Below are 24281 nucleotides of genomic sequence, written 5' to 3' on the forward strand. Positions count from 1 at the left end.
TCAAAAGAAACTAACTTTATTTTTAGAACCACACACGCCAAACAAAACAGCCTCTCAGGAAAAATCCTCAGAGCCTCAACTGCCACCACCGGCTTTCCACAAGCCTCTCTCTCCCACACAAGCCTCTCTTCACCTCCCACAATCCTCCTGCTCTTGAGGCCGATTGGCTGGGTCACGTGGGCGGAGCCAAAAAAAGTCCCCCAATGAGCAGCTCCGTGGTCTGAAAGGGCAGGGAAACAGTCCAATGAGCATCACCGCAGAGGAGCCAATCAGCTAGATGTTGCTGGGGCCGAGGAGCCAATCAGCTAGATGTTGCTGGGGCCGCTGTGAGCCAATCATCAGCCGGCAGCTGGAAGTTTGCTGGCAGCTGGAAGTTTGCTGGGGCCCCTTTGGCTGTGGCTCTCAACAAAAAATTATAAGTCATGGGCCAAATATAACCTGTCATCTGTGTTTATAAATAAACTTTTTATTGTGGTTTTTTGGTGTTGAGGATTGAACCCAGGGCTTTGTGCATTCTAGGCAAGCACTCTACTAACTGAGCTCTATCCCCAGCCCTATAAATAAAGTTTTATTGGAACAAAGCCCCTCTATACTTATTATCAATGGCTAATTTCATGTTACAATGGCAGAGTGGAGTAGTTACGACACAAAGCCTATAATATTTATTTTACAGATTTTTTTTTCAGAAAAAAAAAGCTTGCAGAACACAGCTGTAGGCAAACTAAATTACTTTATCTCTCATATATCCCCATCTCAGTTTTGAACCACTGTCACTGTCACTCCTTCCATTTGGAATGCAGAGAACTCCCCCATCCCTTAAGTACACACTCTGTCCAGCCTTCAAGGCCTATCACTGCCCATGAGGCCTTCTTCCCTTCTCTCTGTGGTAGACAGAACCACATCCTCCAAGAGGTCTACATCCTAATCCACAGAACCTAAGACTATGTGTGTTACATGGCAAGGGAGAATTAGGATTGCTGATGGAGGTAAGGTTGGACTACACTGACCTAGCTGACCTGAAGCTTTAGGGATTGTCCATGTTGGCTCAAAGCAATCATGAGAATTCTTAAAAGTGGACACTGAGTATAGAAGAAGAGACAGTGTCAGAATGAAGTTATGTGGCAAATTCCTGACTGGCTATTGCTGGCTTTCAAGATGGAAAGGCCATGAGCCAAGAAATGTGGGCAGCCTCTAGAATCTGGAAGAGATAAGGAAACAGTCTTTCTACTTATAGGTATGTTTTGTGAAGAAGCCAATTTTGGGGGTATATATTTTTGACACCAGTAATGTCCAACAAGGCAATTAGGAATGTATATAAGGAAGTATTTACAAAGGATTCACAAAGTGCTAGTAATGAGGTAATATGTATCAGACCGTCAATGTACCAAATAGGGGTGAATAATACTAAAATTTTGTTTCCACTAAGGGGTCTACAAAGAAGAAAGCTGAAAAATAAAATGAATAAAAGATAAAGGCATTTCAATTATTGTCGGGTTATAAAAGGTTTGTACTTCTATGTGATGTGAAGATACAGAACAAGAGACAAAACAAATGAGTCTATTATGCTAGTATCATTTGGAATCAGGCAATTTAAGCTTCTGGCATTTACTAACTCTGAAAGCGTCTCATACAAAACTATGCACAATTCTGTAGCCTGAGAAGAAATAGAGTTCTGAAGTAATTAGAATTTATATTACATTTAAAAATTCCTTTTATTTACAAAAAACATTCACTCATTTCTGTATTCTCATGGTTCATTCATTTGCTTCTCTGCAAACAAATAAATATTACACTTGCATTTTTGTTCCTATAATTCCAAGAAGGAAATGTACCATAGTAGGGAAGGGAAACTTTCCTTCTTTCTTGTTGAATTTAGGGTGAGAGAGCCTAATAAGGAATTCACTCATCAATCATTGAGCATCAGTTATGTGTCAAGCATCATGACAGGTGCTGGGAAGATTTAGCTGAATGAGAGAATGTGGCATGGTGAGGAGGGAGAGCTTTTCTCTGGGGACTATTCATGACAGCATCTATAACACAACAGCAGCTGCCCACTTCTGGAGGCTGGTGTCTTTAATTGAATCTGTAAAGGAGAACCCTTCTAATTCTCTCACACTTCCTTTGATTAGATAGAAAAGTGAAAGGGGTGGGAGGGTGTTGATAACTCATGAGGAATCTGAAGATTGACTCAAAGCTCTAAGAATGATATTTCTATCTCTTATTCCAAAAGAAGAGAACTTTTTATTCCCAGGAAACTCTACCCTTACTATTCCACAGGTCATTTTCCTGATGGAAAAGAGAAGTACACATCAACAATTTATCCTATTAATGTTCCCTTGTGTTGTAACAAGTTACCACTCATACAGCAGCTTAAAACAATACACGTGTGTTATCTCCCAGTTTCTGAGGGTCAGGAGTCTGGGTACGGCTTAGCTGAGTCCTCTGCTTAGGATCTCACAAGGCTTCAATCTATATGTGGAGCATGGCTGTGATCTCATCTGAGGCGCAGTTGGGGAAGGACCGAAGGCTTTTACCCACAGACTACCCTCAGCTACTTTCCTAACAAAGCTGTTTGTTTCTTTGATGCCAGCAAGCAGTGAGAGACTCCAGCAAAAGGCAATAAAATCTTCCATAACAGAATCATGTATCTTTTGTCACCTTTGCTGCTTACATTGGTTCTAAGAAAACCATGGGTCCTGAACATACCCCAGGGAAGGAAATCTCACAAGGGCATGGACACAGGATGGTGGGGACCACTCAAAGAATCTGTCCCAGATGTTACTGAGCCTTGTCCCCTTGGTTACTTTAATATACAAAATCTATTTCTTTTTCATCACTCTATTAAGTGTACCTCTTCTCATCCTTAATTTTTTCCAATAGTTTAAATTAATCCTGGCTTTAACTTCCTTGACACTATTCTTAAAAGTTCATGTTAGTTCTACTTTGTTTCTTTGTCCATCTTTTCTACACTTCTTAAACATGTAAGTTCATCAAAAGAGCTCTGAGAAGTTTCTCTTTACTTACTTGTGTACTGCTACCTTTTCTTTCTTATTGTAATTGTATAGAGTGGCATTGCCTTTTAGGATTTCTTACTCCATAAGCCACATCCCATTCTATTCTCTCAACATGAGATTAGACACCTTTTATCCAAAATTAAGGCAAAACAAGAAAAAATAAAAAACTCTGCTTCTGTGGAGTCTGGAATAAATCCAGGTATGTCCATAATTAAACAACCACATCCTCATTAGCTTCTTTTGGAAGTACTACAAGTCCAGCAGATGTGGACATATCACAGCACACTGGCCTGCACTACTGAATGACCTACTTTGAGGAGGCAGCATTGGTATTCTTTGCCCACTTTGGTAGGGGGAGGTTCACTCTCCTAGTTTGTCTTTGATATTTTCTTTTTTTTTCACCTCTAAGGCTTGCTTTGGTGCAGCGTCTTCACTCACATTCATGACTTTCACTCAGGAAACTTTGCCTGGGCTTTTTCTCCCCTTCTACCAGGTCTATTATCAGGCATGAACTTCCCTGGGCATATTTTAGTCAGAAAGTCCCAGTAGATGGTGGGTGGTAACCACTTAGGGTCTATAAGAAAGAAGAGTTGATTCTGTTCTTCTTCCTAGAATTTTACTACTTCTTCCTCAACATTAGCAGAAGTGGCCTCTGTACTTAACAGATATTTGTGGAATGAACCACTATTAGACATCTATTTCTATGTACACGTAGATATTTCTGTATATTTATGCATGCGGATAGGTAATTGTGTACACTTATTGGGAGTGAAGCTTCAAGGTCAAAGAAAATGTCATTTAGATTCCTAGAGACACAGTGAGACTGCTCTCCAAAAAAGCTGAATGGAGACACCTATGAGCAGTATATGAGCATGCTTGTTTCCTCACACATTGACTACCACCATAGATGGGCCATCATTGTTAATATGACAGTCTACTGAATAATGGTGCCTCAGTGTTTTAAATTCAATCCTAAGTAAATGAATTAAAATAAATACATTAAATATTATATATCAAATATTAAACATTTATTAGAAACTAATCCCAATTACGAAATGTGGGTCTCCCATGAGCACCTATTACATACCTGGCACTGTAGGAGGTGTTAACTAATTGTGCTTAACAAGACATTCAAGAACTCTACTCTCAAAGAACTCATACTTTAATAAAAGTGATAGATAATGAACACATTAATGAAAAATAATGTGAAGTGCTGTGAAGACAGTACAATCAGGAAGTGAAGTAAGAGTAGAAAAAAGGCCTTTCTGAAAGGAAGCAATTGGGCTGGAAAAAAGGAAGTAGAAAAAAGGCCTTTCTGAAAGGAAACAATTGGGCTGAGGATTGAGTGATGCAATGAATGGAACCTCACTATCATGCTATCTTCTGGGTTTTTCTCAAACACATTAGGCATGCTCCTACCTCAGGGCCTTTCCACTTGCTGTTGGCTCTGTCTGGAAAACTCTTCCTTCACTTATCTCTAAGACTTACTCCAGCCTCATGTGGATGAAACACCTGTGAAAATCCAGTCTGTACATTTGCAGAAACTCTGGCTACCTGGAATCTTCTCTGGGCAATTTTGGTGTATTTATCTTCTGCACAAATTCAGTAAGGCATCTCTTTCCACATGCCAAGACTATATGAACTATTTCTGGAAGATCCTCGAGGCTGTCACATTATTTATATATATTATATATACATATATAAAAAGTACATATTAATATATTATATATATAAATATATAATACATATTTATATATAAAAGTATAATATATTATATATTAAAAAGTATATATAATGTGTGTGTGTGTGTGTATATATATACTTAAAAAAAATTTTAGCCTGTATAGCATGAAATAAATTTGAGTTGTAGATGGGTTTTCTACCCAAATTTTACTGCTACTTGATAGAGGGAAATGTTACTTTTAAATTGTTTTTAGGGGCTTTAGTGCATGTTGTCTCACATGTTCTCATAGGAGTAATTTAATAGTGATATACCACAGAAGTCTACATTAGTAGATATCTTACACCACTGACTTCCAAGATTTTAAGCTCCCTCTCAAAATAAATAAATAAATAAATAAAATAAAATAAAGAAGAGGCAGGGGAGAGGAAGAGAATAATTTACAGTTATAAAGACAAAATGAACCATTGACACAATAATGAATGATGGATATTATGAAGAAGATGGTAGTGATGATGCATCTAGTACCTACCACGTGCAAGTCACCTTATTTTAACCAGCTAGCCACTCAGATACAGAAGCACAATCTATCAGATGGGGGATCTTGAATTTGAATCCTGTAGCATATGGTCTTTTCACTACACTATTCTGCCTCTTTAGAAGCCAACATAAATCTATCTTTTCAATAAAGTTTATCATTTAGCATACAAGAAACTAATTTTTAAAAATATATTTTTTAGTTGTTGATGGACCTTTTATTTTTATTTATTTATATGTAGTGCCGAAAATTGAACCCAGTGCCTCACACATGCTAGGAAAGTGCTCCAACATTAAGCCACAACCCCAGCCCAGAAGCAGCTAATTTTTATGTAAAAACTAATGGTTATTTCTCAAATATAAAATCCTACCTCCTGAGAAAGCCAACATGATCAATGAGTTAGATATTTTGTATATTGCTGAAAACTACTGAAGCTCCCTGAGCCAGTGCAGTCTATTGCTTTATCCTGAGTATTTTTAAGTCATGAAGTTAGACAAGGTATATTTTGTTCAATGATTTCAGTTTTTAAAAACCCACTTAAACACAATATTATATTTACAGAGTGCTTTATAAAGCAAAGTACTTTCATTCTTAATCCCTGAGGAAATTTTCAAATATACCCTCTCCTTGGGGAGAGGAAGGTAATACTCAGGGAAGTCATGGTATTTTCCAACTCAGATGTCATTAGTTATAAGATACCATGTGATTTTATACACTCTTAAGAAAAAAAGGTCAATTGAATTGACTCAAAGGATTTATTAGGAATCCTGAATTTAGAATCAGAAGACCTAAATTAGGGTTTTGGCATCATCTTTCCAAGTTTCTGACTTAAGCAAAATTATTTATGTTCTTTGAGCCTTCTTGCTCCTTTCTTATCTTTTAAATGGTAAATAATGTCTATTGTCCAGGGTTGCTGGGAGAACATATTAATGAAAATAGCACTTTTAAACTGTGTAAGAGATTAAAAAAAAAACTTCCATATCTATAATTTTTAAAGATATGATCTATTAGTAATGTTAATATTCTGTTGTTGAAGGCAGGAACTGAACTTCTAAGTCTAAATTGAACTATTTTATCATATTAAATAATTATGAAAGCTGTCACTGCACACATTTGAATAATTCTTCCTTTTCTGAGATGAGCTGTTAAAACTTCGTCCTCATGTGAACTCTGGAGAACACCTATTCCATTAACCAAAAGATGCATTCAGTTTGGATAAAGATGTTTTCAGGCCTTGAGGGAAAATATTTCTTTCTGACATCATTCATATTTTGCTTGTCCAGTTAAAGGACTGAAACATGAATTTTACTTAAGATATCTGATCATCACAGTTTTAACTGTGAATAGATTGGAGTTTCATCTTTTGGAAGACTGATAATTCTCTATATCATCAATCTTAGAAGCAGTCTTTGCATTCTTTTTCTGCCTCTGAGTTAACAACCATTTTATGTGACAGTCTGTTTACCATGTTTGTACTCGGATATATAGATTTTTACTTAATTAAATCCTAGACCTTGCACATCCTGTAATCCCCTTGGCAACAATATCCCTGCCTTACAGGAGAAATTAAGTTTTGCTTATCTGGCCATGATTTTATACCTTAAGGCTATTGGTAGTATATATGATTAAAGAATATATTTTAGATACTTCCCTAGTTGTGATCTTCTATGAAAACCCAGAATATATGGTAGTTTGAGGATTAATTGACTCACATTAGATACTTGTTTGCATATATTAAACACCGGAAACAATGGTTTCCTGATTGTTATAACTAAAACAACTGTGTATGTTTGCTTTATATGTGCCAAGATAGTAGTAGATTGTTGCTATATATCTGGTAGTACTAAATAATTTTGGCACCACAGTTTCTCAGGAATTTGTTTAATGAAAAAAGCAAACACTCAATAGTTGATAAATGCACAGATGAAGCAATAGAAAAACATGGGGTAGTCTAAGAGTCAAGATGACAACAGATAATTGCTCTGTGCTACTGGACTTTCAGGTACTCATTGATGTAATACACACATGAATACCAACTTAAAACATTAATACTGAATTTCAGGTGTTCACACTGACATAAAACTAATTTCTCTTTTTAAAATAAACATTTTTTTTTTTTTTTGCTATTCCAAACACATGACAAATGACCTCTACTCTCCACCTGGATATTTTAATAGCAAACTAACCTTTCTTTTTTTTCTTCATTCTTGCTACTCCTAAGAGTTCAGTGTCAACTAACTGTTCAAGCAATATTTTAAAGTGCAGATTATAACACGTTTCTTCTCTTTAAAACCATCAAGGGCTTTCTACGCCACAAAATAAAAATCCAAACTCCTTAGCATGGTATTTAAAACCCTGTGTGATTTGGCTTCTTCCTATATCACCCTAAGCTGTGTATCAGATACACTGTTTTTTTAATTTTTCTCCTCCTGCTCATCAAGTATGTCAAGTTTGCTCCTGCCTCACAGCTTTTCTCCTGGGCCTAAGAATCTCTTCCCATGAATTTTCTTCCGTCTGAGTCTGAGGTCTAGTGCCACTTCTTTGCCCATCAATCTTAAATAGCATCCCCAATTAACTCTTTGCTAAGACATCACCTGGTTTTATTGAATGTGTAACACTGTCCAGCACCTGACACTAAATGTTTCCTTATTCCTTTGTTCATCTCTGCCCACGACCAATGACCTAAGCTGCCTGACATCAAGAACCTTATTTATACTTTTATCTAAATTCCTAGGCCAGGGTCCAGCCTACTGTAGATATCTGATAAGCAGTTCTTGAAGGAATAGAATTTTTTTTTTTCCTAGAATAAAATTGTGCCAGGGAAAAATTATTTTTTTGAAGCTAACAGTAATTTACCCATTTAAAACAAATTAAGTGCCCAAGGTTAAATTTGATATATTTTCTTAATGGAAACATAGTAGTGTTCTTCAATTTGCAATAATACAAAGTGACTTTCAATTTGCAACAATACAAAGAATACATACATTTACCATTTCCTTGAATGGAGAGATTTTATATTATAGTGGTAAATTTCTGGCATTAAAAATTAAGTCACCATAGAACCATTTTGCCTTATAAAAACAGGTAAAGCTGTTTATTAAGAAATATACAATCACATAATAAGCTACTCCCTGATGCTTGGAATATCTTTCCCAATTCTAGAAGAAGAGAGATTATATAAATGGTAAGATTACTTTGTGGGGAGAACAATACTGTACTGCCCATTCTTTAAAGTTAACTTTCACTAAAGAAACAAAGTTCTTCCTTTGATGAATTCATGCTAGGTAATAAAGAATATGATCTTGGGAGAAATGAGAAAATAATGATAGGAGTTTGATGTCTAGGACAAGTAGAATGAGAAGATGCCATATAAAGTGTGAACTGTGGATCCAAGAGAAGAAAAGGATCTAAATGATAAATCATGGCAGCATTAAAAATGTTGTACTGTTGCTTGTCCCATAAAACCTTTCTATTGGCTTACATAACTTCTAATTAGCTTCAGAATGTATTGCTAAATCTGATGGGAACACCTAAATCCAGGCAATACATGGAATCAGATGGTTATTGCTGGGGAGGGGAAAAGGTTGTCCTTGTTTTCAATTGGTGGAGAAAAAAATTATCTAATCATTAAACCAATTTGCAAGGGTTGAACATCCATATTTTTGCTATTAAAAGAAATGCTGAATGAAAATACCTATACGTATATATTTATGCACATATTTCATTCTGTTATTTGCAAAAACACCAATAGTTGGCATTACTGAGTTAAAATATATGATCATTAAAAACCATTTTTTAAAAACTTTCAAAACCTTTCTAAGGAATGTTTTAAAAGCTCTGGATATATACTGCAAAGCTGATTCCCAGGGATGCAGTGCCAAGTTACATTCCCACCTGTAGAGGATGAGAAATGTTTACTTTCAACTGTAATTAGTGGCAGGCCCAGATGGCTCCAACACTAGAGAGGGTTTTTTTTTTTTTTTTTTTTTTTAATGCCTAATACATGAGTAATTTAAGAAAGAAAAGTAGATTCTCTAAGGAGGATTCCTGCTCCTTGCTTCTTTGCTCAGGCATCATTTAGGTCATTTTGGGCAAAGAAACTTTAGCTCCAATTGCTCATCTCAATTCCATGAATTTCTGAGGCTAAAGCCCCAGTTATTATGATAAACTCATCCTGTTTATGAGCAGGGGTTCTTCTTTCCTTGTTTTTTATCTTTCAAAATACACATGTATACAATTTGAAATGTCAATTCTAAGTGGAGGGGCAAAGTGGGAGCATGAGATCACTCCACAATCTTGATCCTAAAGTCTATTCTAAATCTTGACAGCTGAATATTCTTGCTTTAATATGGTGGCCCTTTTCATACACATAGATTTATATGTAGACGTACATTTATTTATAAGAGCTTGAATGACATGAGTGTGTATATGTCATGTTTTTCATTTTTCTATTTATAAAAGCTTGAATGTAGAGATCTTATTCAGAACTGGCTTTTGCCCTTTTAAAGGATGTGAGTGAGGCTCCCTTATTGGCCTGACATTTGATGGAGTTGTAGGAGTCACTCTCTTAAACCTCCGGCTGGGCACTGGCCAATGTGTGTTTACATTGTGAATATAAGGATGACGCAGCAGTCCATGGGGAGTGGGAAGTGAGCTAGCACTTGAGGAGGCTGTGCAGAGCCATATGGCACTTGATGCAGAAGCTGCTGTGCCAGCTCCTTTACATTTAAAGCCTCCCTTGTGCCGCAGTGCATGTCAGACCTAAGTGCATCTATGCTTCCTCAAGTATCAAGCCCCGGTTGGCCTCTGCTTGACAAAGAATGTGTGTGAACTCTGAGGATTTCAACAAATGTCACAGTCTCAAAATGAAACAGTGAAAAAGTCCTATGTACTCTGCAGCCACCTCCGACTTTATTCATCAGCTAGAACATATTAAGGGTACCCTCTGGCCAGTTATTCCCATAAATGCTACTGTTGTTCATCAGAAGAAGGAAAAGGTTGACCCTTTGTGCTTTCCTTTTATGTGTTTCTACCTGCCCCACACTGACAAGATCCTAAGATTCCTCTTTCATTGCCAGGGCTTTTGAAGATTTTTACCCTATTTTTATCAGCTATTTATCATTTCCATAGGAATCTTGAAGGAGGTAGTTTGATGCCTCTTCTTATACTGCCAACTTACCAGGAACGCAATAAGGTCTCTTTTTATTAAAGATCTTCTATGAGATATCTGGCCAGATTTTAAAAAATTCATTTTAAATAGAACTGCCTCTTTTTGTTTTTGTTACAGAATTATTTTGCTGTTCTTTACGTCACTCAAACAAAGAATCCAGTTCCTTGCAAGTAGTTATTTCACATGAAGATTACATGAAAGTATTATGATGATATTGATCACATAAAAATTGATGAAGATTGGCAAAAGTGTCTCTGGGGTTCCAATACTGAGTGAAAATGTCTATTCTATCTTCATTCTGTTTCACGGAAAGCAATGTAACAGAACAGCCCAAAGCTCCCAGGGTTAGCAATAAACTACTGAAAGGTAAGGTGCTGATTCAGATATTTAGCTGCGGTTTCCTGTCATGATGACATTTTAACTCAAAATCAATAACAACATTAAATGTTCTGTATTTAGAAAAGTTCTCATTTAGCATATTTCCAAATATACCCAAGTTGAAAGAAGCTGTAGACAATAATTTAACACCTACCATAGAGAGAAGGTACGTTTAAATTATTTGCTTAAATAACAATCACACAGCACTAGCAGTAGCCTTAAGAGCAGCAACAGCAACACCAAAACATGAGGCATTTTATACTACTAATGGCTCTGTTTGGTACTTTACATGAACTTCATTTAATTCTCTAATCTTGCCATATGGATATTATTATGATCTCCACTTTTTTATGATCTTCTATGAGGAAATGATCCAGAGGTTAAGTAATTTGTCCAGGGAAGTTGGATGACCAATTGCAATGTTCTCTAGAGCGACTCCAGGGAACATCAAAGGTTGTATGGAACACGGTTTATATGGATTCAAACTGCTGGTTGACTACTCCCCCACAAGTATTCTGATGAGAGGAGAAACTGCCACATTTGCAGTGCTGTAGCATTTGTATTCCCTATGCCTCCACATGAGGGGTTCTTAGGCTGGGGCTCATAAATACCTTGAAAATGGATACAAAATGTATATAATTGCACATTTCTGGGAAGAAGATCTTCATTAGATTTCAGTGGCATTCATGATCCAGAAAAGGTTCAGAATACCTAGAATGAAGACATTTTAGGTATTCCTTAGAGCCTGGTTTTAAGGTGTAAGACCAAAGAAATCTTATCCTTCATATTTCTGAGGAAAAGTCATAGGATAGCATCCTAAAGTACAATTATATCAAAAGAAGATGGAGGCAATTACCCAAGTAAACATTTCCAGTTGTAAGTTGAAACCACCAGATACTCATGGCAAAGAAAAAGAGGTGTGGGTTGGGGCTAAATTATCTACCTCACTATATTAAATTTCTCTTTCCCATTATGTATGTAAAACAACAATAACTACAACAACAGCAACAACAACAACAACAACAACAAAAAAAACCCCACTGCTTAAAGAGTAAGAAAAGTGAATTGACTTTCTCTGAATTGTTAAAAAAAATAGGTCCTAAACAGTTATAAAAATGCTGCAAAATATGCTAATATAAACAATTATATTTTTAAATAAAATGACAACATAGAAACTCTTTGCTAGTTTTAAACAGAAAAGCATATATAAATTTGCAATGAATAGAAAGTGTAGATGCAATCTTTCTCCTTTCTTTCAAAGAAATTCTGCTGAATTTCAAATATTTTCTTTGAATAATCATGTTTGACAGATACAAAGGTTAATGTTAGCGAGGTAATTAAAATTAATGATGGCAATATCCACTGGGCTATGTCTACACAGGTGTTTCTCTCCACTCTTCAAGACAACATAAAAATGTTTGACTTACAAAATTCTGAGCTTACATATAAAATGTAATAAGATTATGTTTTCACTTCTACAAACCACAGAATTTCTATAATAAATTTTTATGGGTTTTGGCATATAACTTGATTTTTAAAAATGTAGTAGGTATATGAAATATTAAATACATAATTATTGCATAAAGTGAGCAGATACTATCATATTCCATGTAACATATCTGTGAAGTCAAAGCTATACAATGGATCTTAGAATGTTATTCTGTAGTAAGCCAAGCCATTTACTAATCAAAAACATGCTCAGAGCTTATTATTTTGACATTTAATTAATAAAATTTTATATCTACCTATCTATTTACCAACCTACTTACCTGTCTATCTGTCTATCTATCCAACCATCCACCTAGGTACCCATTCATCTGGTCCTTAGCATATGGAAGATTAAGAGTGGCAAACAAGAGGGAAAGTGGAATGTTAGAGGCTGGCACATAGAAAACCAGTGGATAGGGATATTAAGAGAAGAGACAACAAACAAACAAACTCACACAAAAACAAACAAACAAAATCTGCACAGCATATTTCTCTACTAACATGCTACATATTAATACATACTTACAATGATGATACTGAGCCATCATAACTAAATTAAATAACATCTGACATATGCTACTATGGCAAATTGTAGTTCCAAAGATGACCACATTTTCCAAAAATGACAACAAAAATGACTTCTGACTATATGCTCTTCTATAATGTGACTTTCCACCTCCCCATCCATAGGTGGAGTGTAAGTCCCTTTCCCGGAATCTGCATTGATGAATAGAATATGGTGGAAACAGGGCTGAGTGACTTCTGAGGCTGGGTCATAAAAGAGATAGTACAGCTTCTGTCTTGCTCACTTAAACATCTGTGGAAGGCTTGAGATACCATGTAAGAAGCTTTATTACTTTGAGGTTACCATACCAGAGAGACCACATAGAAGTATGTGTTAACACAAAACTGACACTGAGTTCCCTTTTGGATGTCCAACCCAGCAGAGTAATCAGATGCCTACAACCCAAGCAGATTTCTGACTCTAGCCACATGAAAATTTTCTAACAAGAAAGGCCTACCTAGCAAAGCCCAGTTAACCAGGAGGACCATGAGAGCCAAAACTAAATTGTTGTTGTGAGTCATAAAGTTTTGAGGTGGTTTGTTATGCAACAAAGGTGAATAGGATAATTAATTAAAACATTGGTGCTACATGGAAAGTTCAACTTTACATATATGTTTTATACTATGAAATGTGATGGGAATAGGTGCTTCATATAATATAATTTAATATTTACAACACTTTTAGTAGGTTTTATCATCATGTAATAGAAAAGAAAATTTAAAATTACTTTGTAAAAGTCCTCTTCAAAAAATATCTTTATTCATGGCAGCTACTTCTTGTATTTTGAATGCAATCTCATATTGTCTCTTTAAATTTGATAATTTCATTTTATTTTAACAATATATCTATCTTCACAATATTATATTATCTAGGTTTAACTGAAAACTATTTTTCTTTGTCTATAATTTCCCTATTAAGTAGTTCCTCTCATTTATGGAGCATAATTAGGTAATTCTGGGTTGTGTGTTCACCTTTAAAAAAAAGGATCAACATTGGGAGTTATCAATAAATTGGTACCACACTCAGGAATACTTTTGGAAACTTGCAAGGCATTATCTATTGTTACTGAGTTTGGGGGTATTTTTTGGTATTTAGTGGAAGAGTGCCAGGAAAGCTAAATAGCCTATTGTTATAGAATCTATCGATAGTCTTGTGCAACAAATTGCTCTATGTTCTATCTGCTTTTCAAATGTCCTATTAGACATGCATAATGTAAAAAAACCTTTTAAGTCATATGAGCCTGGAATATAACCCAATTTTTAGATAAACCCCAAATATTTATGCACAGTTTTAATATACATAAGCTTTTCCAGGCTTATAACTACTAGGTAGATGATGGAAGATTGTATTTCCTTTTGTTCAGACCTTTACCAAGAGTAGGTCACCATTCTAGACAATCATATTACTCACAGCAATGTGCTTATGCTATTTAAGTTGATAATACAACATACTTGTGTCAATATATATTCACATTTGTAGAGATTCTATATGCAGATACAAGCATCTGAGGCTACAATAGATCTCCCAGTGTATTACCTACTGACATATATATTGTTTTATTATGTATCATCTTCCTTTTATTTATCCTCTATAGTACAATTAGAACATGTTATCAATTTTTATAAATAATGGATATAACTAAGAAAATTATAATTTACATGGAAGGAAAATAAAGGATATGCCAGAAATGGATATAAAAAGAAGTAAAAATTAAGATGTGAAGTGGAGCACAGTGATGCATGCCTGTAATCCCAGCGGCCCAGGAGGCTGAGACAGGAGGATTGTGAGTTCTAAGCCAGCTTCAGCAACAGCGAGGCGCTAAGCAACTCAGTGAGACCCTGTCTCTAATAAAAATATAAAATTGGGCTGGGGATGGGACTCAGTGGTTGAGTGCCTCTGAGTTCAATCCTTGGTACCAAAAATAAATACATAAATAGATAGAGAAATAAGAGGTGAAAGTGCCTGAAAGATAGGAAGAGGGAAAGATGAAAATTTCTATTACTTAAGTTTCCTCCAAGGATGTCTCTCTGTGAGTTGGGGTGCTTGAAATTCCTTAGAGAATCACTTTGCTTCTCTTTCTAGTTCAATGCTGACTCCAGGGCTATCTAGTGACAGATACATCTTGTTTCATCTATTTTATTTAAAAATTTCTCAATGTTGATTCTACCTTCTAATATTTATACTTATTCTTCCATTGCAAAGAAACTTTCGGCTGGGCAAGATGATGCATGCCTGTAATCATAGCTACTTGAGAGTTTGAGGCAGGGGGATCACAAATTAGAGGCCAGCCTCAGCAACTTAGGAGATTCTGTTTCAAAATAAAAAATAAAAAGGACTGGGGATGTAGCACTAAGGTAAGTTGCCTCTGGGTTTAATTTAATTTGTTTCTAAAAAAAGAAAAAGAAAAAAAAGAGACAGAAACTTTGGATGGAAACAAAAGTAAAGACATGTCTTAATCTTAAATTAGAACCCTTTTTGAACACTGTAAATAAAGCAAGTATTTTCCCCATAAAATTGGTGCATTAAGATTTTTATCAGTTAATTATCAAATTTAATGTGGGCAAACCAATATATTAATATATTCAATGAAATTAAACTACCTGACTTGACATTTTCTCCTTTCGTTAAGTGAATTATTAAAAAAAGAAAAAAAAAGTGAAAAAAATGAGGAAAACTTACAATCCATATCAAGTATGGCACGAACAGACTTAACAAGCTCCTTAGATTCCAATGCCAGGGTTGCTAGGATGTTGCGTCCATTCCTTCCCAGTGCCGTGAGGGAAATCTGAGAGGCTAACACAGCTCTTCTTTCACTGAGAGGACAATGAAATGAACTAGAATATGTTCCATAACAAACACACCTATCTTTGCTAAATGTGAATTGGTATTCATTATCAAAAATATTTCTTTATCCAGGAATGTAAAAAAAATGTAAAATAGCCACACATGAGGTAAATAACATAAAACAATATTTCTGTTTTCAATTGTTTATTATAAAATATTAAATAAGAACATCTGAAGCATTACATTGACTTCATATATAAGGAGGAAGCAACTGAAGGATGGCCTACCTCCTGGATTATTTGTTGGGACATATTTTGTGAATGTTTATATGCTAACATGATGAAACCTTTTATTTAGTTTGGTAAAAATTTAAATTAGGCATATTAAAATATATTTACTTAAAATTTCTAATATAGCAAACATAAATATATATTCATTCTTGAAATTATCTCTTAAAGCCCTTCATTTCCTCTAAATCTAAAATAGCCTAGCGCATTTATATAACTTTTTTTTAAAAAAGTCAAATGTCATTTGAAATAAATGTACCCTGATATAATTAAAAGTCCTAAGTTTTCCTCAGAAAACCACTACAGCAAAACCTTTACTTGGAAAAAAGAGATAATGTTAAACTAATGATAAAATCATCATCATTTACAATCCATCTTCTTAAGCATGATGGTATTAATTCACAAGGAGAAATTAAAGAACCAGTTCTCAAATTCACATAGTCTTGTTCTGCGTTGAATGATCAAGGCTAATATTCATATAGAAGATATGGTACGTTAAAAAGATTGAATTAGATTTCGATAGTGCTTAACTTTTCATGACATGGCAAAAAGCTATGATAGTTTTTTAAAGTTGCCTTTTTTCTATGAAACAATTTAAAGCAAGGGTAGATGCTGGCTTTTAAATAGTAATTTTTATCCTTGAAATTTAACAGCAAAATTTTTAAATTAGTCAAAATCAAATGAGACCTTAGGGGTTATTGTGGGGGACACACTTAATCCATTTAAGGGTAAGAGAATTACTGAATATTTTTATTTGTTTGTTTATTTTTTTGGTGCTGGGGACTGAACCCAGGGTCTCCCACTTGTTAGGCAAGTGCTCTGCCACTGAGCTATATCCTCAGTTTGATTACTGAATGTTAAGATCCTTAATATAAATAAAAACCATGGAATTTATATAAATATCTTATAAGCAACATGGATAACAATGAGAAAATGTCAGATTCTTTTACTCTAAAAAATAAACATTATATCAAAATAGCTTAAAAGTGAACAACTGTAGATATTCTTCTAAATTAAAAAAGAAGTCATATGCCACCTAAAATATCTTCGTTTATTTCCTTTATTAAACTGCTATTTTCACTTTAAAGGGCAGAGCTTTCCCATTTCTGCAAGTGATACTGCCAGAAGTAGAAGACATATTTAGAACTAGTGACAGCTATTATAAGATGAAGAAAAATCCACTTTCAAAATGCACAAGCAAGAATCTTTCTTTTCTATATGTCTTTCATCATGTATCAAAATGACCCTAAACTTATAGTTTGAAATAAATCTTACTTTTATGTTTGTTGCTCTTAGTAAGAAACTTGAAATGCGAAGCATTTTGTGAATAATAAGAAAATCAAGGTGCATTTTCCAAATATATTTCTTTTATCTGTACCTACTGACTGCTGAAAGTAAAAGAAACTGATTCCATGAATAAGATTTGCAAAATTCTTTTTGACATAACAACTAATCTGCTGGGTTGAGAATGACCTTTAGCAAGGCACCTATGGCTAGTAACTTTTATTCACATACAGGAAGCTTCAAGAATTTCAAATTAAACTCATCTTTATGGCATTCTTGACAAAGACAAGAGGTAGGTGACTCCTACCTCAATTTTATAGTTCAAGGTTATAATGACTGGCTAAATACTTCCAGGAATTTCTTTTACAGAGCTAATAAAAAAACCATTGTCCTCATATTATTCCACAACATTGAATAATAGTGTACAATGGGAATTATTCAGCATCTTAAGATCATTTAAGAGATTTTTGGTATTTCAGTCACAATTACCAGGTACAGAATTTAATCCGTTGACATACTTTGAAGAAAGCAATTAAATATTTCTCACCTCAAACTTGATAAAGGAGAAGAATTATCAGAAAGTACTTCTTGAATAGCCTAGTGACAAATAAGATGGTGAAGGAGATATGTAAATTTAATAGTTTTTAAAAAATGACCTTTTATTGGCCCAATTAATATTTATAGCCTCCCTTTCCATTGATTAAACAGATGTTTCTGATATAGCAGGATGTAATTCTACTCAGAATATAACAGTTATAAAAACATTTCTTTAGAGGATAAATGTTTATCAAATTCTATTTTCTTAGTATCAAGACTTTTAGGAAAGTATTCATTAAGTTATATATTTTTGGAAATCATGTTATTCAGTCTCAATTATTTTTCTTAAAAAATCTATATAATGTTAATCAGTCTTTTCATGATCTAGGTAATTCTAAGTCTGACTTTATAAGTCAGCATTGCTGTTTTGAGACTAGAGAATATTTCATTCGCCACTGAACACTGTTGTATTTATCAGTGTCAGTTGCCTATATGTATATTACATTGCCTAATGTATATTACAGTAGGCGATATAATATACAGTCCTCCCTTGGTATCTATGGGGGATTGATTTCAGGACCCTTGAGGATAAGAAAACCAGCAGGTGCTCAAGTTCCTTATATAAGGTGGCACATTATACATGCATATAACCTATGCATATTTTCCTGTGCGCTTTAAATCATCTTCAGATAATTTACAATACCTAAAACAATGCAAATAATACATAAATCAATGTTATACTGCATTATACTGTACATGTTCAGTACAGATGCAATCATGGTGTGTCTAACCACACAGTATATCATGAATGAGATGCCAGGAGAACAATACTCATATAAGGAGTGCTGGAGAGACCTAGGCTCTGTGAAAGCGGTAAGCTATAGCAGTGTGCACCTACACATCACTTCATTCATGTGGATTCAGCATGGTGCTTGGTGTATGGAAAAACGAAATTTTGCTTTCTGGAACTATTGGGAGTTTTTTCTGTTTCTGAATATTTTCCCATTTGTGGTTGGGTGAATCCATAGATGTAAACCCACAGAGACAGAGGGCTGACTATAACATAAAAACTCACCTCTACAAAATGAAGAAGCTTTGCAGTGGATGCCTCAAAAGTTTTTCGAGCCATTTCTGACTTTCGCAATTGGCAGTCAAGTACTGTAATTCTCTTTCTTAAATCTTGAACATTTTCCTGGTCAGAGATAAGAAAAGGAGCATCTTACACATTTAAAAAAATATTATATTGATGTTTTCTGTTTGACTCAATATTACTACTTAATTTATTTTCTCTCTTAATATGTACATGTCTTCTGAGTTTGGGAGGACATGTATAACTAATTGTGAACATAAAGTTAATTTTCACAGGGATGCTGCAAGTTTTGTGAGATAAGCTACATATGACTTTATTGAGTCTTGTGGCAAAATACACTTATATTTTTATTTAAACATAATTAAAATGTGTGTATTTATATAAATACATAATAACATCTAATATATATATAAAATAAAAAAGAATTATTTCCTTTTTTTTTTTAAGCAACTTGTCTTACCAGATGCTGACAGAAACCCCTGAGAGTGTATCACAACCTATTTACTATAATAAAATCCCATGTTAGGCGTAGCTGGCAGGGAATAAAGAGATTCCATGGAGAAAAGTAACAGTAATATCCAGTGAACTCACTCATTGGTAAGGGAGTACTGAAACATAATTTGCTCTGAGGATATGTGCTAATCCCTGGAAGCCTATTGTAGGGTTTATCAGAAACAAATGGCAACAAAATTTTAATGAGCAAATGAGGAAGAAACAATTTTCACATAAGTAAACAGTGTTTTGATTTTGGCTCTGGTGAGCAAATAAAAAAGTCTCTCCTGAATAATTCTTAACCATAAGCCCCCGCTCACACAGGTTTGGGGTCAGAATTTATATTATCGAAGTGGCCTAAATATCCAGAAGCTGAAAATTTATTTAAATTGGTCCCAGGCAAACAGAAGCAAACCCAAAACTTCTATGTAGAGCTGTTTTCTAAATTCAGATCTTAAAGAATTCCATACATAATGTACCTAGAGAACATGCCCTCACCAAAAAAAAAAAAAAAAAAAATCAGTAAATATGTGAGGAAATAAGTTCCTGAAAAGAAAGTCAGCTAAAAGAAACAATTTATATGATCAGATCTATAAAGACAGCAGATATTAGAGTAATTAGATACAACATATAAAGCAATAATGTAATGTTTACACAAGAATATATTAAAATATAATAAAAGGATACAAAAATATCAAAATAAATCTATATAACAAAAAATCAATCTCAAAAATAAAAATGTAGTCACAATTAAATCAGAGACATGGTTTATGATTTAATATTCAATTAGATACAGCTAAAAGACAACAGGTAAACAGGTAAAGAAAGTTCTGATAATTTAATAGAAGACACAAATTAACATATGAATGGAGGAGGAGTGCTAAGGAGAAAATAGCCAGAAGATGTATAATATACACAATCTGAATTTCACAAGAGTAACTAGAAAGAATGAAAGAGAAATAACTTAAGGTATTCCAGAAATGGCATATGACATTGCTCCTCAGATAAGGAAGCTCAATAAATCCCAAACAACAGAAATTAAATACGTTAACACATAACTCACTGAGGTCAAAATGATGAACATCAAAGCCAAAGAGATACTAAAATCATATAGAGGGAAAAATATTGCAAACAAACGATAGATTGACAGCTGACATCACAACCATGATATAAAAACCATGAACCAAATATCACCTTAACATCTAAAATGTAGCAAAAATATATTTCAAGAATAAAAACTGAATCAAGATTTTTTTTCCCAAACTGGAGACATTTTACCAACAGATTTTCACTAAATGAATTTTTAAAAGATACCCTTGAGGAAGAAATAAAATAATGCAAGGAAGACCACCTGAGATGTAAAGAATGCTGAACACAGAAAATGATTAACACAGGATCTAGTTAAACAAATTCTGACTATACAAAACAAATTCTAATAGAGTTAAAGGTTAAGGGAAAAGTAAAATATAAAAAAAATTAAAAAGAAGTATAGAGGGATGATTAGATTTATATTCTAAAGTGTTTCCAATATTTAGAGGAAGGGGAAAGCCACAGATATAAGACTAGAAAATATGGGGCAAATAAAATAAGAGAGCAGATATGAAGTCAACTGCTTTAGTAAATAAAAGCTATAAATGGAAAGGTCTTTCCAACTAAAGGCCAAAAATTAATAAATGGATAAAAAGTCCAGCTATATGTTATTTACCACAGATATAATTAAAACATAAAAACACTAAAAAGTTGAAAGTAAATGGCTAAAAAAAATACATAGGTAAATATTACCTAACTATATTAATATCAATAAAAATATTAAGGGAAAAAGAAGACTGCTAGATGAAACAGTCATTATGTTTTCACAGTAGATGAGAAACTTACTCTTAAGTTTGACTGCATCTAATAACATTATTTCAAAATAAAGAACATTTTTTAAAAAAATCTCCCTACAAGGGAGATTTTAACCTATTTCTTTGAGAAACTGATGGTTCAAACAGACAAAGAAATGAATATAAATACAGAAGAATTAAGTGCCCCCACCATGACACTGAACTAGTGGACTATAAAGAACAACAGTATCCATTAACTGCAGAATTCTTTCCAAGTTCACTCTGAACCTTTGTAAGCACCAACTACATAGTAAGCCATGAACAAATTTCATAAGACATTATTAACAAGTTTTGAAGAGCTGTTATTCTGTAAATTAGATTCTCTGACCACAATGCAATTAACCTTCCTGTGCCTCTGTAATGTTGATAAATAAAGATAGCCATAAATATGTAGATTTTTCCCAAATTAACCTATATATGTAATGAAATTTCAGTAAAATTTACAATAGTTTTTTTTCTTTTGAAGGAACTGATAAGCTGAGTGTGAAATAGATAAGAAAAGATAAAAGGATTATAAACATTTTGAAGGAAAAAAACCTAGGTAGAATGATGAGATATCAAGATTTACTGTAAAAGATATAGTAAACAACATACTATGTTTTTTGCAGAGGAATATACATAGACTAATGAAAGAGACTAAAGGTCAACTCACATATGAATTTGATATATGACAGAGATGATTTGTAGGTCAATTAAGAAAGAAGGAGATTTTCAAATAAATGGTGATCAGACAGTAGGTTATTTATTTAGAAGAAAGAAAAAAAATAGGAGAGGTGTGGTGGTGGATGCCTGGAATTCTAGCTACTCGGTGGCTGAAGTGGGAGGATTTTGAGTTTGATCCCAGCCTGGGTTAATATAGAGAGACCCCAAATCAATAAACAAACACACAAGACTGAAATGTATCCCCATCTCATAGAGTACCACAAAACTAATTATAAGGGACTGGGGATACAGCTCAGGGGTACAGCACTTGCCTAGCATGTGTGAGGCACTGGGTTCAATTCTCAGCACCACATATAAATAAATAAAGGTCCACTGACAACTAAGAGAAATATTTTAAAAAATTATAGGAGGATCAAAACTTTTAGAAGCAAATATAAAAGAATATCTTTACGTCTTCGAAGATGAAAGAACTTCTTCAAGAATTCTTGCCATTTCACCAGAGTAAAAACGTAATCCACAAATTTTAGAAAGTAATTTTATAACATACAACTTAATACAGGATCAGTAACCAGAAGAATCACTATACATTCATAGAAAAAGACAAATAATCCAATGGAAAATGCTCAAAAGATATGAGGCATTTCACACATAAACATGAATGCATAATAAATACATTATATGTTCAAATGGCTAGCAGGGTTGGGCGGCAAAGCCCTGGGTGATAATACTTGGGGGTATAACACCATTATGGTTGATTTCAAGCCAGCAACCTGATGTCACTGAACATGGAGTTGAGAAAGAATGCATGCTGTTAATTCTCAGGAGCCAGTGTCCACTGGTCTTCTACATATCACTATCAAAAGGTCATTAGCAGGCAAGGAAATTCAAATTAAACTATAATGATATAAAATTTATTACACCTACCAAATTGATAAAAATTTAAAAACAAAGGGTTAGCAAGATTACGGAGTAAATGGTAATTCTCATTCATTACTGGTGGGAGTACAAATTGGCTCAAACACTTTCATACACAATTCGGCATTTCCCAGTAAAGTTGAATATGCAATTATCATCCAACCTAGCAATTCTACTCCTAACAGGATCTATGTACAAAAATGTTTTCAGCAACATGATTAAAGAATACAGGGGCTGGGGATGTAGCTCAAGCGGTAGCACGCTCGCCTGGCATGCGCAGGGCACTGGGTTCAATCCTCAGCAACCCATAAAAAAATAATAAAAGGGGCTGGGGATGTGGCTCAAGCGGTAGTGCGCTTGCCTGGCATGCGTGCGGCCTGGGTTCGATCCTCAGCACCACATACAGACAAAGATGTTGTGTCCGCCAAATACTAAAAAAAAAAAAAAAATATTAAAATTCTCTCTCTCTCCCTCTCTCTCACTCTTCCTTTAAAAAAATAAAAAAAAAACTAAAGATGTTGTGTCCACCGAAAACTAAAAAATAAACATTAAAAAAATTCTCTCTCTCTCTTAAAAAAAAAAAGAATACAGAGTAACTGGACTGCCCAATGAATGTAGAATGGTTAACTCTACTGTAGTACATCCATGCAGTGGAGTAAAAGGAAAGATTAAAAACATGAACTAGGAACAGATTTCAAGCAGATGAATTGAAGGAACAAAATGTTGAGTGCAGAAAGTTAGAATGATGCATATGTATATTTCTACTTATATAAAGTTGATAAATAAGCAAAACGAAACAACATATTGTTAAGGAATACACACACACAGAGAGAAGAAGTAAAATTATTAAGAAAATGGTAAATATTAAACCCAGTACAATGATTTTATTGAAAGGCAAGGGAAGGGAATACAATTGGAAAGGGACACTGAGGATCTTCAAGGGGATTAGTAATGCTTGAATTCTTAATTTGGAGGTGAATGAAAAAATGAGGCAGGACGATTTCAAGTCAAGTTCAGCTTTGTCAACTTAACAAGATCCCATCTCAAAATAAAAAATAAAGCCGAAGGGCCGAAGATGTAGCTCAGTGAGAGTTCGACCCTAGGTTCAATCCCCAGTACCACAACCTAAGCCCCCCACCCAAACACAAATAAGTAAGTAAACAAAAAAGGAAAAAATCTATAATGAAAAATAAAAGCTTTGTTATAAAAAGAATCTGTCTTTAAAAGTAAACATTTAAATCCTAATTGTGAACATCTTGGTCAATGTCTCTTAAGTAATCTCACACAAATAAGAAAAGTTTGTCTTTTTTTTTCCTCCCTCATTTCTCACAGATTGGAAAATGTGGACTGTTGAGATGCCCAAGTTTCACAACTTTTCTTTACAGAAATTGTTTTCAGAGACAGCTTTCTACTTAGTTTAGGCTCTTATTAAGGGATGTCACGAGACCCCCATTATGCTAAAGAGAGAAAGCTGAATTAATTATATTAACAGGTAAGTAAGCCTTAAAAATA

At 34.2% G+C, this 24281-nt stretch overlaps 1 protein-coding gene across 3 annotated transcripts in view; it reads right to left on the bottom strand.

Moving 5' to 3' along the window:
* Stxbp4 (syntaxin binding protein 4) overlaps nt 1-24281 on the bottom strand; it is a 155948-nt gene that overhangs the window by 49598 nt on the left and 82069 nt on the right. For 2 of the 3 annotated variants that reach the window (XM_048788698.1, XM_015495449.2), the window contains exons 13-15: nt 18802-18918; nt 17737-17786; nt 15514-15647 (exon numbers count right to left, since the gene is read on the bottom strand). In XM_048788698.1, coding sequence (XP_048644655.1) covers nt 15514-15647; nt 17737-17786; nt 18802-18918 — 301 coding nt within the window. Of the gene's footprint in view, nt 1-9201; nt 13097-15513; nt 15648-17736; nt 17787-18801; nt 18919-24281 lie in introns of those variants that run through there. The other variant, XM_048788692.1, reaches the window with a different exon arrangement.

The sequence above is a fragment of the Marmota marmota genome, unplaced genomic scaffold (genome assembly GCF_001458135.2).
Source record: "Marmota marmota marmota unplaced genomic scaffold, marMar, whole genome shotgun sequence".
Taxonomy (NCBI): domain Eukaryota; kingdom Metazoa; phylum Chordata; class Mammalia; order Rodentia; family Sciuridae; genus Marmota; species Marmota marmota.